The following is a 16,045-nucleotide window of genomic DNA, read 5'->3' as shown; positions in this document are numbered from 1 at the left end:
CAATTCAAACAATTTGCAAAATCTGGCCAAAGGACAATCATAACCCGAAGGGCCGAAACAGATTCCATTATCCTACATAGCTTGTCACAAAAAAAAAAAAAAAAAAAAGAAAGAAAGACCAGTACGGCAGTACCATGTTTAAAAAAATGACTAATTGCAAACTCTCTTTTTTTGGCCACTCAAACTTTATCATCTATGGAAGTTTAATCAATCATTTGACATCTGATGTAACTTGCATTTCTCTTTGATAAAAAGTGCAAATTCAATACCATTAATTCAACAATCTTGACTATAGAATTCAACAAAATAGTCATATGACACATACTCTCTACATACTCCAAAAATGGCTTCATCACCACTCCGAACCCATCAATCAAGAATGTTCAGACTCTTTTATCAGGTTGCAACGAACAACAATCTTCCGAAAATCATCAAGGCTTAGCTGCAGTAGGTAGCAACAGAACATCCGAAATAACATTTATCAGCACAATACTTAATTGTTTTCTTTTTCTGAAAAATGAAATTACTAGAGATGTTGAGGGGAAAAAAATTGCTTAAATTCTGAGAACTACAAAAAACTGTTCCCAGAAATTAGTTTCAGTACCTTGGAAAACTCAATATAACAGAATTACAAAAATTAAACGCATGAGTGACATGATTAGATAAAGGAAACAACCAAAAGAACATTAAGAGCAGCAGGTACTGACCTTCCCATCTCCATCACTGTCAAAGAGATGAATCATGTCAGCCAACTCCTTATCAGTCCACATAAAATCATGGGCAGTTGCTACTCTTCGTAAATCCCTTATAGAAATTCCCCCATTCCATTTCTCTGCATGCATGGAGTTCCCTCATCAATGGCCAAGGTCAAGAACAATGTGTGCATATTTCTATTTTGGCTTGGTAAGAGTCAAGCCTCTTACCTTTTGTCAACTTAAAAGGATACAAGTTTTGAGTAAATTACAAATGATACAGTAAATTTCAGTAAGTTGAAGATTACTGATACTTTCTTTCCTATTATGCGATTCTAAAAATAAAGCAACATATATAAATTAAGAGAATGTGCCACAAGTTGCATAGTGAAAATAAGAGTGTGAACCAAAGACACCACCATGGTCAGATGTGCGCCATCCAAATTTTAGCAATGAGTTTTCTCTAAAATGCAAGTGGTTACAAGGTTTTCTTCACAATGTCAAATTTCAACCCAGGCAAGACTTCAGCTAATTGATAGATACTCTTCTGATAATGGCATTGCACCCGACAACTAATTAATTGTACTTAGCATGCTGGGAGCTAATCATCAGCCAGTCTCTTAGACTAAATCAGAATCTTGTATCCCGTTATTGTTACTATTTTTTTTCCTACAATTAGCTTCATAACCAACATTCTTCCTACAATTACTATTTTTGAGGTGCTTCTGTCCTCAAGCCATGATAATGTTTTGGTAATGCAATGGGATTTATGTTAACTAGTGCCAATTTGTGCTTCATTTAGGTTTTTTAGATGAGCAACTACTCATAGTCTCTCCTTAACCTACCCACTTCAGAGTAATAAACATAGCCTAACCCCTCTCTACACATCACACACACAAGAAAGAGATACCATAATTTACCATCAAACTGAAAGAAGTGCAAAACCAATTCATCTTCTGTCATCTGCAGCCGACTAGCAAACTGCTGGACACAAATCAGAGAAAACCGCCCAATGCAACAATTAGATAAGGAACAATAGCAGAAAGGTGAAACATCTCAGCTTAAGATAACAAACCGATTTTTTCCTCTTCCTCCTTCCTGTATCTTCCTGGATCTGAGTGTTTCCCTTTCGTTCATTAACATTAGCATTTACCAGATCAGAGCACTTTGAAAGCTCACTAGGTACCACACCTGAGCCTTCTGCAGAATCTTGTAATGAAAGAGCAATTGCCTGCATATGAACACAAATGAATCAGTATAGTTGTCTGTATAATCACCTAGGGCCAGTATCATAGCAGTTGATTGATAGTCTACCCTATTAATATAAGCCTAGCAATGAGAAATGATATGTGTTTAAAAAGATACTAAAACTTACCTGCTTCAATGCCTCATCCTCATCGATGTAATCTGAGTTACTCACAATACTTCGGGAAACAGCCTTCTTTGGTTTTGAACCTTTATTCTTCACCAGGATAGAGATTCAGTAAAGAGAGAATTCGAAAGGTTAGCCAATTAGTAGTGTAGTTCATGCCATAGCACATGGCCTTCTATTCCTAAAATCATTAATGAAAAAACATGCTGACTAAACCGAGCATTCAAAAATTAGAACGTTCGATCTTGCTCAAACCTTAAGTTGAAGCTTTGTATACCTTTATATCAACTATCATTATCTTAAAATTCTCATGCAGCATCCTGAATGAAACCAATCTAGACCCACCAGTAAATTGTCCAAGTCTCACTAATTCATGCTGCCGTATGGCGCCACCAGGCTAGCAATTTCTTTTTTTTCACTTGCAGGTTAGCAACTTTGACTTATAGTCTTCTAAGTTGTCAATCAACTAAATTGGTTCAATGGTTAATCAAAATTACCATGACAAACTTGCACATTGTTTGTAAACTTCACAGTAAATCTCTTGACACTAATATTTGGCATGCTACTTTTCTGTAGTTGATTTGTGTATGTCCAGAGTTAAAGTAACAATAAATGACAACTATCTTACAGAACCACCAATTAAGTCTACAAACATATATGCACTATTGCATCTGAAAAAAACAAACTTTATTTTGTTTTTCAATATCCCAACAAAAATGAAAGCAAAAGCATACCAATTCACCAACTCAAACAATATCAAAGAAAGTAAATTCATTCTTGAAACTTATAGTAAAATCACACACACACACACACACACACACGAATCACCTTTCTTCTACGTGACCCAGATGATTTTTCACTCATAAAATCCTCATCATCGTCATCCTTAATAGCTTCCTCTTCGCTAGAAGAAGAACTGGGTCCCTCCTCTTCAGGCCTATAGTCCTCATCGTCCTCAAAGACCTTGGCTTTCCCCTTCTTCTCCTTCTTGTTCTTTTTCTTGTTCCGCACATTCTGAGCCGAACCCATTAAAGAGGAAGCTATTTTGGGCAGACCCAGAGCCTCCATTCTTGCCCTGTTCTCTGCAATTCTCGATAGCCTCTGCTTCTCGTACTTTGACACTCCTCCCACTTGGTTTTTTTGTTGGCCATTGCTGGGCTTTTCCGGGTCCTCTGGCTCTGGCTCTGAGCTCGAGTTCTCTGGTGTTTCTTCGTTTTCCGAATCTGAGAGGTCGTGTTTGGGCATTTTGGATTGTGAAAGTGGATTTGTGAGATGATCAGAGTAATTGGCAATCAGCCTCGCCTCAACCGCAAACGGAAAAGAACACGATGTCACGAACTGGTTTCAGACTTTCAGTGCTTACAGACGACCTGTCGAATTATCATCATTTAAACGACATATCGTTCATAACTTGAGAACTCTTGAAATTACTAAAAGTTTTTTTACATTTTACCCTATTTTGACTTAATCTCACTTTATTACTTAAAAAAAAATTTGTGTCAATTTATTATCTGAATTAAAAATTTGTTGTAATGTACCACTTCTAACTTATTTTATCTAAATTTTTGTTAAAAACAAGAATATTTTAGCCTTTTTTAAGTTTTTATTGTTAAAAAAAAATAATTTTTTTATATTTTATATGTTTTGACATAATAAAAAATAGGTTTAAAAATATCAAAATATTTATTTTTAATAAAAGTTTAAACAAGATGAATCAAAAATAATATATTATAATAAATTTTTAATTTATGTAATAAATTGATATTATTTTTTTTAAGTGATAAAATAAGAACGAACTAAAGTAAGTAAATTGTAATAAAATCATTACTAAAATATTACACAGATTTAATTTGACAACATATGAAGCAACAAAAAAATGAGGCCAAAAAGAGGGAGAGAGAAACAAATATCAAGTCCTCGACACTACCGCCAAAAAAATCGGTGGCACAACACAACTTGTAACTTGTAAGTTGTAAGAAAAGCAGAATCACAATCTCGACATGCTCTTCTTATTAAACTCAACTCACCCTCGAGTCCCTAATTAAACCAGACAGTACAGACTCCCAATAAATCCCCAAATTCCTCATGGCAACAACGACGTCGTATTTCGATCTCCACCGCTGCAGGCTAATCCCGCTCTCTCTCTCCTCTCTTCCCGCCTGTCCCTGCCGTCTCTCACCCTCCGAAACCCTACTTCTCGCTCGCCCGAGCGCGAAATTGGGTCCTCCAGATCTCTTCTTCGATGTAAATAGACGCGCGCTGGGGCTCGGCCGGAGTGGAGCCTCGGCTCACCGCCGTCTAATCACGGCTGTGGCTCGAGCTGAGCCGGACCGACTTGGCGAGGACAATGCCGAACAGGTACTTGGAGAAAAAAGCGAGGATTTTCGGTTTTGTTTTTGTTTTTAAATTTTTGGTTTGGCTGTGATTGGTAGTGGCATTTTGGCGAATTTGGTGAAAAGGAAGCTGCTTTAATGGCTTAATGTGGTTGGTAGTGATATAAAGGAGTGAAATTTGGAAAAATTTTGGCACTGGATTAATTGGAATTTTTTGTAAATTCTTAGGCATAATTTGGCCATGTAATTATGTTAATGGTATTTATGCAATGCATGCTAAGAGTTTTAAAGGGTTGTGAAATGGTTTCATGGGTATTGCAAATTTTTTTTTAACTTTTAACATGTTTCTTGCACTTTTTATATATTGTTTTTGTGAGGCTTTATCCTTAATTGAAGGAATATACTGAAATGGGTATGCTGTAGGAAGTCCACAAAAGAAATAAATTGTCAATGACTGAGGATGGGGTCTCAGAACATCAACAGAAATTGAGTCAGTTAAAAAACAGAATTTTTTTTGGACTCGGCATTGGGTTGTCTGTTGGCGTTGTTGTATTGGCTGGAGGATGGGTATTCACAGCAGCTTTGGCGGCAGCTGTATTTGTTGGCTCACGCGAGTATTTTGAATTGGTTAGGAGTCATGGAATTACTGCAGGAATGACACCTCCACCTCGATATGTGTCACGAGTATGCTCTGTTATTTGTGCTCTCATGCCCGTAGTTACCTTGTAAGATCGGTAACGTGCCTCAAAATTTCTTTGTAGGGCTGCCGCCCTGAATTTTTGATGATATTTTGTCACTTTCCTATTTTGTTGGTCATATAGTTAATGTTATTTCCTTATGAAAACATTCAAATTCAATTGGAAGCTGGAGATAAAATTGTAGTTAGTATCTACATTCCTTTTCTCTTGAGTAGTAATTTTCATTTATTATAGAATCGATGTACAGAAGATGCACTCAGTGTACAGAGAAGGGGGGGGGGGGGGGGGGGGAGGGGGTTAAGATATAATATATATATGTATATATATATATATAAATTAGTGATTCAGTGTAGGGACTGATTTAAAGGTGGCTGAACTATCACTGAGTTGTAATTTATCACTGCATCCTTGTGTTTAAAAAGAAAAGTAATCTGTTTCATGCGTATTACATTAAAATCTTATGATTGTCACTTCAATCAATTCAAACATGGCTGTGGAGTTGATTTTTTCAGTATTCAGTATGCTCACATAAGGAAAAAAAATCCTTTACCTTGTTTCTGATTTCTTCCAACTTTAGCACCAGTAGATACTGCAACAACATGCTCCCTGTTTAGAGTTCCTTTTCATGACTGAGCTGTTTATTTCTTGTTTAATCAACTCTTGAATGCTACTTAGACTTGTAATATTATGGATATGGTTGGCATGGGTATAGGGATTTTGAGAATGGTATACTGTTGATTTACTCATTGCTTAATCTAGTTTTTTTTTTCTTTTCTGGTCAAGTGGAAACTTCCATTACATAACAAAGGACAATACAGGGATTTGAACAAAATGAGTAAAAAGGCCTAATAATTTGGGATTGTTTTCAAACATGTTAAATGGACAAAAACATTTTGTCTTAAAAATGTACTATTGCACCCAAGATTTTTGTTTCTTTTGGTGAGAGGATGTAAGAAAATGGGTTTTTTTTTTTTTTTTCTCTTCTCTGTATAATCACAATTTATGTAGGCATGAACTTTGGTTTTGGAAAGGTAATGGATGTTGATTTCTGATTGGAACTTCTGTTATGTGGCCAGGTATCGTGGTCAAATTGATGTTTCTGTGACATCTGCTGCCTTTTTTGTTGCTATGGCGTTGTTTTTACAGAGAGGAAATCCTCGCTTTTCTCAGCTCAGTAGCACAATGTTTGGGCTATTTTATTGTGGATATCTTCCTTGTTTTTGGGTTAAGCTTCGATGCGGTCTAGCAGCACCAGCCTTAAACACTGGTAAGAAGTTGGGCGTAAATTGAGGCATAGGGAGATTTTGGAAAATCGACACAGACTTTGCCTGTTTCTACCTTATGAGTCAATATGCATTTTTTTTAAAGAGAAAATACACTTGAGTTTTTGTCAAGCTGTGGTTTTTGTTTGGTCTTTGGCAGGAATTGGAGCAGCATGGCCCATCCTTCTTGGTGGACAAGCTCAGTGGACTGTTGGTCTTGTTGCAACCTTGATTTCTTTCAGCGGCATAATTGCAGCTGACACTTGTGCTTTTCTGGGTGGCAAGGTATCTAGACTCTTGAAGTTGCTTGGCAGTGCATCTATCTTCTCTTAATATTAAACATGTTATAGAACTGTGATTATTGCATTTAGCAATTTTCTTTTAAATATTATCTTCTAGGTATCAATTCTTATGAAATTGCCATGTAACTAAGGTTTTAGAGTGGCTTTTGTGACCACTCCCGACAGACTGGCACAGAATGGCTCCTGATTAATTCATCGTTGAAGTTATAAATACCCTGGTGTAATGTGCAATCTAAGCTTTTTTTCTTTGGATTGGTATGCAGTTCAAGTTGAACCATGAAAATGACAAGTGTCAATGATTTGATATTTGGAAACACAAGTGATAACTATCTATTCTTGGGTTATATATGTGCTAAAAAGCTTGTAATTATCCTGCACTTTTGACCTTTTCATCTTCAAGCAGTTTCAGTGAATGGTTTTGTATGTTCTTTCCAGAATATTATATCCTCCTATAAATCAATTTTAAGGATGTATCTCTGAAACTTATTTGAAATAATTTGTTTTCTTTTGAATATCCAACTATACTTCTCAGTTAATAAGATTGCAGTAATTTTTGGCAAGAATGTGAGAAATTGGGTTAGTTAGCAGTTAGTACATCTTATGCCTTTGAAAACTTGTTATTCCTTTTCCCTGTTGTCTGGGTTTCTAAAATGTCAAGATGCAAGGACTATTATGTCTCTGTACTGAGGAACCTATCAAACTAATGTTCATATTTTTTAGCTCCATCATTTTTGTAATTATCACTAAAACACTAGGTGGGACTTCCTTTTTACATAATATTTTTTGGCCCCATGCCTTCAATAAACCCCTGAGATAGCTCTGTACTCTAATGCAGGCATTTGGTAGGACGCCCCTTACTAGTGTTAGTCCAAAGAAGACATGGGAAGGAACTATTGTAGGCTTGGGTGGTTGTATAGCCACTTCTGTTGTATTATCAAGGATTCTTTGCTGGCCAAAATCTTTGCTGAGGTATTCAATCTTCCTCCCTACAGTCTTTGGACTTGTTACTGAAAAATTATTTTCGTTCAAGGAGTAAGGTGCTGATTGTTTTTCTTAATTTATTATTGTTAAAAAGAAATCATTATGCTCACCGAAAAAAAAAAATCATTACAATTTGGAAGTTAATTTCAATAGCACTTTGGAGAGTAATTATGAAACATGAAATTAGTTGGTTGTTTCTTATATGGTTTGATTGGTTGTAGCACTCAGACATGCCTCATGTTGGACAATATTAGGAAGTTAACATGATTCTTTGTTGTAAATGCCTATTAAAAATGCCTTTAGAGGTTCTGGTGAAGAGTGTCATCCCTACATTGATGCAGTAACAGTATTGTCACATGCTGGGCTCCTGCAATTGTTAATTGCAGCTTTATGCATTGTTCTTGCATGAACAAATTAATATCTTCTGTTGGAAAAACTTGATATGAATAGGATATGTGTGGTCTCTATAATATGAAAATATTTTGTTTTATGTCTTCGTTGCATGGAGCTCCAATAGATGGTGAGTCTTTGGGCTGCCTTCTAAATAAATAAAAATTATATCATCTAATTAGTTCCTAGGGTTTTCTTGTCTGGTGCAGTATGCGTTTTTTCTTCATCATTTTATATTAAGTGTAGAACAATCCTTTAAGCTTTATGGCAGACACTGATTACCACATTTTACAGTTCTAGATATCATTACAGTCTTTTAACTCGCTTAATGTGCATTTGTTTTGTTTTTCTGGATGATTGTAGCGCAATAGCTTTTGGGTTTCTGAATTTTATTGGGTCCGTTTTTGGTGATCTTACTGAATCAATGATCAAACGTGATGCGGGTGTAAAGGACTCTGGGTCTCTAATACCAGGACATGGTAATGCCTAACTTTTGAAAGTTTTGAGAAAGTGTACTACTGTTAGTTTGATTCAAATTATTTCAAGAATGTTTAGTTGTGTTATATCTTTAATTGAAGGTTACTTATTGGGAATACACACAAACACTGACACGATAGTGTTCTAATGAAATCTAAGTTGAGGATTTAATTTGAGGATTTGCATGTCAATTATTAGATCATATATGGGCCAAGGAGATCCACAGTTGGTAAAAGTAGTTGAAATGTATTTCAATAATTCATATATGATCTAAAGGCTGGTATGGAAGTCCTAAGTCAGGTCCTCATTAGATTGCCTCTGTATGTGCGTGTGTGTGTTTGTCTATATTTATATCTATTTCTATATAGATAGTTCTCTAATAACATTTACACCAGCCTACTGCTGTGTTGACTCAAGCTGGGTGTCATTGTGCAATCTTTATCTGGTCTCTTGAAAGAACTATCTAATTGCTAACCATGATAAAGCCTTATATTATACTACTACTATGCAGTTTTCTGTTTACTGTGGTTTTATAAAAGACTATCAGGTTCTGGCATGCAGTTCATGCTTTGATGTTTTCTGTCTACTCTTACAAACGTGAATCACATTAGTTTCAAGCACATAAGGAACAAATAAAACAAAATGATTTTGTATGATTGGATGTGAGCTGCATAATGAGGAGAGCATCTGAATAGAGAATGAACTGTTATTGCTGAGTGGATGATAATAAGAATGATTGACAACCATTGTGTTTAAAATGAAGTTGAGCATCCTTCGGTGCTTGAGTAATAACATTCTCTTGAAGACCGTGATCTTGATCTTGCTATCATTGGTTCTTTTATTTTCCTTTAACACATGTTGCAATATTATCATATATCTAACGTGAAATATTTTTAGGGTTCTCCTGACTTTTTTCTCAACATCCAATGCAGGTGGAATACTGGATAGAGTGGACAGTTACATGTTCACGGGTGCACTGGCATACTCCTTTGTCAAAACCTTCTTGCCACTTTATGGAGTTTGATATATACATTTGATCGTTGCCAAGTAAGACTACAAAAGGAAATTATGGTCATTACCAAGTGAAATTACGTGATAAGCTGCAAGTGTGTTGGAGGGACAAATATTTTTGTTTTACTTTTATCGGAGATGGAGCTTAAGTTTTTCAGTCTTAATTTATTCTGATCCAAATGCAAGCTAGAGAAGGTGTTCCTCATCACTTGTAAGGGTCTTGAGATTACATTTCCCGATTTGACAAGGTTCTGATAATCCTGAAGCTAGCTACCTTGAGTTGCATAAAGTCACTTGTACTTGAAGCTAGCTACCTAGAGTCCAGTGATAGCATGCAGGGGCTGAACATTGAAGGGACTAAGAGGGGCCATGGCGATAGAAGTTGTATAATAGCATTCTATTCTTCTACAAAGTTTAATGTGTTGAGGATGTGTCATTTGTAAAAACCGTTTTTCTTTCTCTTTTGTTCTATTCTTCTCTTGAACATTATAGAGATGCAATTTAACTTATTTTTCTTTTTGTATTTAAGTCATTAATATTGCTTTTGTTCTTTTGTTAAGAGTGGGTTTTATTTGAACCCAATTATTTTGTATCTTATTCTTGACCCAACCTAGTTTAAGTAATTTTTTTTCCCACGTTCGTACTTGCAAAAATCTGCAACCATTGGTGATATACTGTTGTAATCTATTTTGTTTTAATAACCAAACCCCTATAAAGCCCAATTTCTTAGTTAAACTCTCTTAACCTTCTTTTCTTTTTGTTAGGGATTAGGGATCGAACTTTGTTGTAAGAAGAGTAATTATATGGCTCTTCTAACTAGGCTATTTCAACAATTGTTAAAACTCTCTTAATTTAAACACTAATCTAATACAATTAGCCTGTAAACATTAATTAAAAAAAAATAACTAAGTGTACAAATAAATTAAACAAGAAAGTCAATATTTAATAATTGGATGGATATAAATTATAATGGATATTACACAGGGTTAAAGACAATTGCCAATGATGATTAGTGCAACAAATATGTAAAATCTAAGGTTTTAATAATTTAACATGCTTATAATAAATAAACTTTAATCGTAGATACCTAGATGAATACACAAAATTTTTTATGGAAATCTTGGGAATATATATTCACTCAAAGAATTTAACATACTATTCATACTAATTATGAATTTAATATATGTAAAATGTACACAATTTGACAATTTCATACTGCTTTCTTATAATAATAAAAAAGAATTTGTCAAAAGAAAATGAAAACGAAAAAATTCACTTTTAGACACTATTGAGAATTATTTGTAACTATTTTGAGATATTGGTAAAAATTGAATATAAAAATTACGTTTTGGTCTCCCCAAACATATATAGAATAATGTCTACATGGATCATTGTTGAAATCAACAGTCGCTTTTTTTACACTGTTTCTTTGAGCCATTGTTAAAGTGTCTATAGTAGTCTTCTCCTCGTCCTTCATATGGCTTTTCTTTTTTTCTTTTTTAAATGTATTTATGTAGGATGAGGGCAGTAGAAGAAAGCCTCTACTGTTATAGTGAAAAATAGCTAAATATTTTATTTTTAAGAAATTTGCATCATTCTTTGAAAACTCATTTCAAACTGTTGGGTTCACTCTTCAACTTAAGGTGTTTTTCATCCTACCTTGTTGCATAAAGAAATTGTTCTGTTCCTTTAAACTTGAGTATGCTGACTGGAAATGGAAGTTGAGCTTTGAATTATAACTCTTCATTCTTTCTTATTCTTTTTTTTTTTTTTGTCCATTTCTCTCTTTAGGTCTAAATATGTTGTTATTGTCAATAAAGTCCAATTCAATTTTGCCATATGATAAATCTTTTTTTGTTAAGATAAAGACAATTTCACTGACCACTTTAAACATGAGTGATCTTAACAATGAGTGCTTGAACACCTTACATTTGATGATTTGAGTGCTAATAATCATTTATTGTACTCTTAACTCTTAGACCATTTACACACCACTACAAGTTTTTGGCAAATAAATTATCAATCCTCAAACTATGGCCATTCATAATTTTCAAAGACAAATGTATTCCTTCTTATCATTCTAATTTTGATGGTTATGATAATGTTTCCATGTTACACAACCATTTGGTCCATTCCAATGCTAGATGCAACAAATTAATGAGGACTTTCCACCAATGACCTGTCCAAACCTCTCCTTACATTTTGACTAATTAAAATGATTTTTCAATTCCATTGATAATTTCATCCAATAAAATATTTAATCAATTCTAAATTGAAAAGTGATATAGCTTAGCTCATCAAATATGTCAACCTTAGTCCTTAGAGAAAACAAAAGGCCTACTTGGACAAGGCTCCTTTCCCTCAAAATCCCACAATCACACTATATACATAGTTTAATGCACATTGACCTATATATAATTGCTAGCTGGTCAGCTTTTTCTCTGCTGTGTGAACTACAATAGAAAAGAAAGTCAATCTCTTATCATATAACTGAAAGAGCTATTATAATTGAAGAAAGTTGTCACTCGTCACCAATTATTTAGCAGGCCAACCACCACTCAAAGATATGGATGGCCCAACAGATATTTGTTGGGCTTATGTGTTCTGTGTCTACTGAATATCAAAAGAAAACATTTGGGGAGCAAAGAATGTAAGTGGCTAGCAAATATTTGCAAGGGATAAATAAATAAGGTTAAAAAGTTTGGGGTTAGGCCAAGTGGTGAGAAGGTGTGGGAAAATTAGTGAGGATTATGATATAGTTAAGGGTTCAATCCCTTGCAATGTTACAAAAGAAAAGGCCAAAAATACAATCAAATAAAACACTATTACATTAATTAATATAAAGAAAAAGATCTGAATTCTTTATTTTGATATATGAAGCATTACTCTTGTTGCACTAATGACTTGTATAATTATTTTTGTCAAACAATAGGACTGCAAACTTGATCATGAGCTGAATTCATGTAGACGATGATACTACTTAACATGTCAGGTTCTACTTTCACATCTAATTTTATTTTTTTTGGTCAACTATCTAATTGTATATTAGAGGTGGCAACACTATCTACGCACCCAAGGTAATACAAAAAAGAGAACGAGATACTTAGCAGCTTTCCTTTAGAGAAATAGAATACATAATGTTATTTTTAAAGTATCCAATTTGAGTACCATTATAAAAATTGACTATACTGCGCATATATTTCATGCCTAAATATAATTTCAGATTAATTCATCGTTCACAACAACTTCTTATAATCGAAACACAAATGTTAATTATTATTCATTCTTCGATTTAATAATAAAGAAAATAACATTTTCCATGTGAATTATTACATATAAAGCATGAGAGCAAGTGAATATTGGGTTGACCTCTCCATGAGATTTCCATACAACTAGAAATATGGAGATAGAAGATGGGATAAAAAGAAAACAAGCCCTGAATTGGAGGTTATGGTCAACTCATCCATGCAAAGTTTTGTGGAGCCAGAAGACCACTAAATATATATATATATATATATATGAGAGAGAGAGAGAGAGAGAGAGAGAGAGAGAGAGAGAGAGAGAGAGAGAGAGAGAGAGAGAGAGAGAGTCTTGAACAACAATATGAGAGTGAGGATAGACCAATTAATGAGTGTTTTTGTTTGTTATTGAGGGCCTACCAAGAGTGGCTTTTGACAATCATATGAGTGCTTACTTTTTGGGGTTTGGCATAAAAGAAAATGTGTGGGATGCAAAGAATGCGTTGTTTCTAAGCTGACTAATAATAAAAAAGAAAAGTAGAAGGAGATAAAAATTAAAAAAACAATGAAGGAAAAGAGAGGGAGTACTTGGAGGAGATATGCAATGGTGGGCAAGCATCTATAAAAGTTAAGAGAAAAGAGAGAGAAGCTAATAAGATTGTCTGATTACAAAACCTTAACTTTTCTTCCCCACACACACCCATGTATATATCTCTCAACCCCACTCCATCTTCCACCTCATACCAACTTTTGCTTTTCTTTTTATTACTTTTCCTAGCCATTTGCATTGGATGCTCACATGGTTTTGTCATTGCCTCTTGTTGCTTCCCTTTTATTGTTTTTTTTTTTTTTCTTTAAGAAAAATCTTTATAATTCTTTCTTATCTGCAACCTATTTCACTGGCACAGCAAATTAAGGGTCTAGCCATTTGGCAATCCACAATTCATGGCTCAGTTTCATTTCTTTGCTACTAAGGAAACATCAATTTGATGAGGAGATTCGTTATGGAGTCGTGCATGAAATAATTGATGCAGAAAGATTAGGGGATATACATTCAGAAATAATTAAAGGGAAAGAAAATATTTAAACTATGACAGTGTGACATGATCTTTAGCAAAATATGAAAGTTTTGGAATATGATTCTCCTAGCTAGTAACTTAATGAATATATAACAATATTTAGTTAATTGACCAATTTCAGTTAATCCCATTTGAAGAGGAAGTAAGTGATTGTGATATAGTTCTTGCTATATAACACTTTCAATATATTCTTTAACCATGCATGGAGTGGGGTCTCATTGATTTTTCTATATGCCTTTTGAAACCTCCACAAGATATATTGTTGATGATGATGGCTTTTGCATTGATTGAAAATGCATGCATGGCTGTTCAATTAGGCTTTATGTAGTGTCCTACCCAATTTATTGAACTTTGAAGAGGACAAAAGCTGCCAAATGTCTTTGAAGGGGGGCTTTAGCATATCTTTGTTCTTTCAAAATAACTGAATCCCTCACTCCTAGGAGGAGGCTTCTCCAAGACAAAAGTGCTTACCAAAAATTCCTTAATAAAAAGTTGTTTATCATTATACTTTACTTTCCAAGGAAGGTTGATTTTACATATTTCTTTTTTTTTTTCTTAGAAGTTAGAAGTTAGAACTTGGAAAAAGTGTGCTGCATGCTTTTATGGGCCTCCATATCTATCTCTATCCTTCTCTCTCTCTCTCTCTCTCTCTCTCTCTCTCTCTGCCTCTCTCTTGCCTCTTCCTGGAATCTGCTTTCAGCTATTGAAGTGACAAGGCAAATCAATGGAGGCCAGGTCCATATCCAAGAGGCCGGGATTAATTGAATTTATTTGTATGAAAATGCTATATAGCTAAAGGAAAGCCTCTTTTTTCCACTTACATGCTTGTTATGTTCTTTCCCTTTCTTCCCTCCCAAATGGACCACGTAGAGACCAAAAGGAAGGACCATACTAGTTGTAAAGACTAAAGATTTGGATATCTTCATCATGGGCATGTTTGTTTTGCAATATAACTCCCTTGTAGAAAAAAAAAAAAAAGAACAATTTAAAACAAAAAAAAATATTGGGGTTTGGTCCATTTTATGGGAGTTCACTATATATGCTCGTTGAAAACTACTTAGGGAGTTAGGGGTAAACTTTCATGTGTGGGGTGGCACGTAATTTGTGGAGGGCAATGGTTCCACCTCTTCTAAATACTTGACACATTCCTCAAGTCTGAAAATGACTATACATTGCCTTTTGAAAATTGCCTATTCATGGATAAGAAATTCCCTTTGTTCCTAAACCAAATTAATTCATGCTTCTCCAATTGATCATTCTCCCAAATTTTGTGGACGATCCAATAGTTGATCAATATATAGCATTTGATCAGTTTTGCTTGGAAAAATCTTGCATCTCACATTCAATCTTCACATGTTGGATACGTGACTAATTGTTGCAATTAGATATATGTGATAAGTTTGTTGAGAGATATGTATACAAGATTTTTTCGACTTATAAAAGAGAGTGGAGCTGACATCAATTGGAGAAATTCTGCAACACAAAATCAATTGCTTGGATCACAAGGACTTTATGTCTCCAGCAGCATTCCTTTACAAATTTCCCATGTTAAGAAATGGGAATCTCTAGTATGATGGCAAGGAAACACTACCCAGTTGAAAGTTACTTTTGAGTGAACAAATGGAAGGAAAGGACCCCCACCCACTTGAATTGGACAATGGAATTTTGCTTCAATCAAAGTAAGAAACAAAGTGAATGTGGTCATCATAAAGAAGGAAGAGAGATCAAGAGAATCCAAGTGTCAGAGCCATGATCTTGGATTTCTTGGTCTCAATGAAACCCATTGAAACACTTTGAAGCATGCCCATATATGAATCCACTAGCTAGCTAGAATATTATACCATTATAAAAAAAAAAATATTAGTGAGAAAGAAAAATAAATAAATAAATAATAAAGGATACATGATATGGTAGCCTAATTGCATGCGTGCATTTTAGTTCAATTATATATGGTATGATATACCATTAACTAGTCAAAAGTTCACTCAAAAGTCAAAATACATGAAATTTTCAACAAAGTTCAGCTTCTTTTTAATCGATATCCACACACACATTTCAACAATTTTCTGTTTAATTCTCTCTTCACTTGTTTCCCAAGATTTAATTAAGAAATATGTAAACTTTTGTTTAGTAACCCATCTATACAATAAGACCGAATACAAAGAGACAAGTTAGATATATACTTTAGTCTCATGGCCAAAAAAAAAAA

At 34.4% G+C, this 16,045-nt stretch overlaps 2 protein-coding genes across 3 annotated transcripts; one reads left to right on the top strand and one right to left on the bottom strand.

Moving 5' to 3' along the window:
• Positions 1-155: 155 nt before the first annotated feature.
• On the bottom strand, positions 156-3,407 carry LOC147290847 (uncharacterized). 2 transcript variants are annotated; one of them, XM_086237647.1, is made up of 6 exons: positions 2,893-3,407; positions 2,068-2,154; positions 1,768-1,923; positions 1,613-1,676; positions 708-832; positions 156-442 (listed from the first exon to the last, which is right to left on the bottom strand). In XM_086237647.1, exons 1-6 carry the CDS (start codon positions 3,307-3,309, stop codon positions 374-376), a joined length of 918 nt encoding a protein of 305 aa, XP_086093773.1. In that variant the 5' UTR covers positions 3,310-3,407; the 3' UTR covers positions 156-373. The 2 variants fall into 2 exon arrangements, with proteins under 2 accessions (XP_086093773.1, XP_086093774.1); XM_086237648.1 differs by having other exon boundaries at positions 157-442; positions 1,613-1,673.
• Positions 3,408-4,036: 629 nt separating this feature from the next.
• On the top strand, positions 4,037-10,108 carry LOC147290846 (phosphatidate cytidylyltransferase 4, chloroplastic-like). Its single transcript, XM_086236865.1, has 7 exons — positions 4,037-4,422; positions 4,821-5,122; positions 6,172-6,362; positions 6,518-6,642; positions 7,495-7,628; positions 8,394-8,509; positions 9,440-10,108. Exons 1-7 carry the CDS (start codon positions 4,150-4,152, stop codon positions 9,529-9,531), a joined length of 1,233 nt encoding a protein of 410 aa, XP_086092991.1. The 5' UTR covers positions 4,037-4,149; the 3' UTR covers positions 9,532-10,108.
• Positions 10,109-16,045: the final 5,937 nt, after the last annotated feature.

This window comes from Dryas octopetala, chromosome 3, assembly GCF_963921425.1.
Source record: "Dryas octopetala chromosome 3, drDryOcto1.1, whole genome shotgun sequence".
NCBI lineage: Eukaryota > Viridiplantae > Streptophyta > Magnoliopsida > Rosales > Rosaceae > Dryas > Dryas octopetala.
This window is presented reverse-complemented; position numbering and strand designations above follow the sequence as displayed.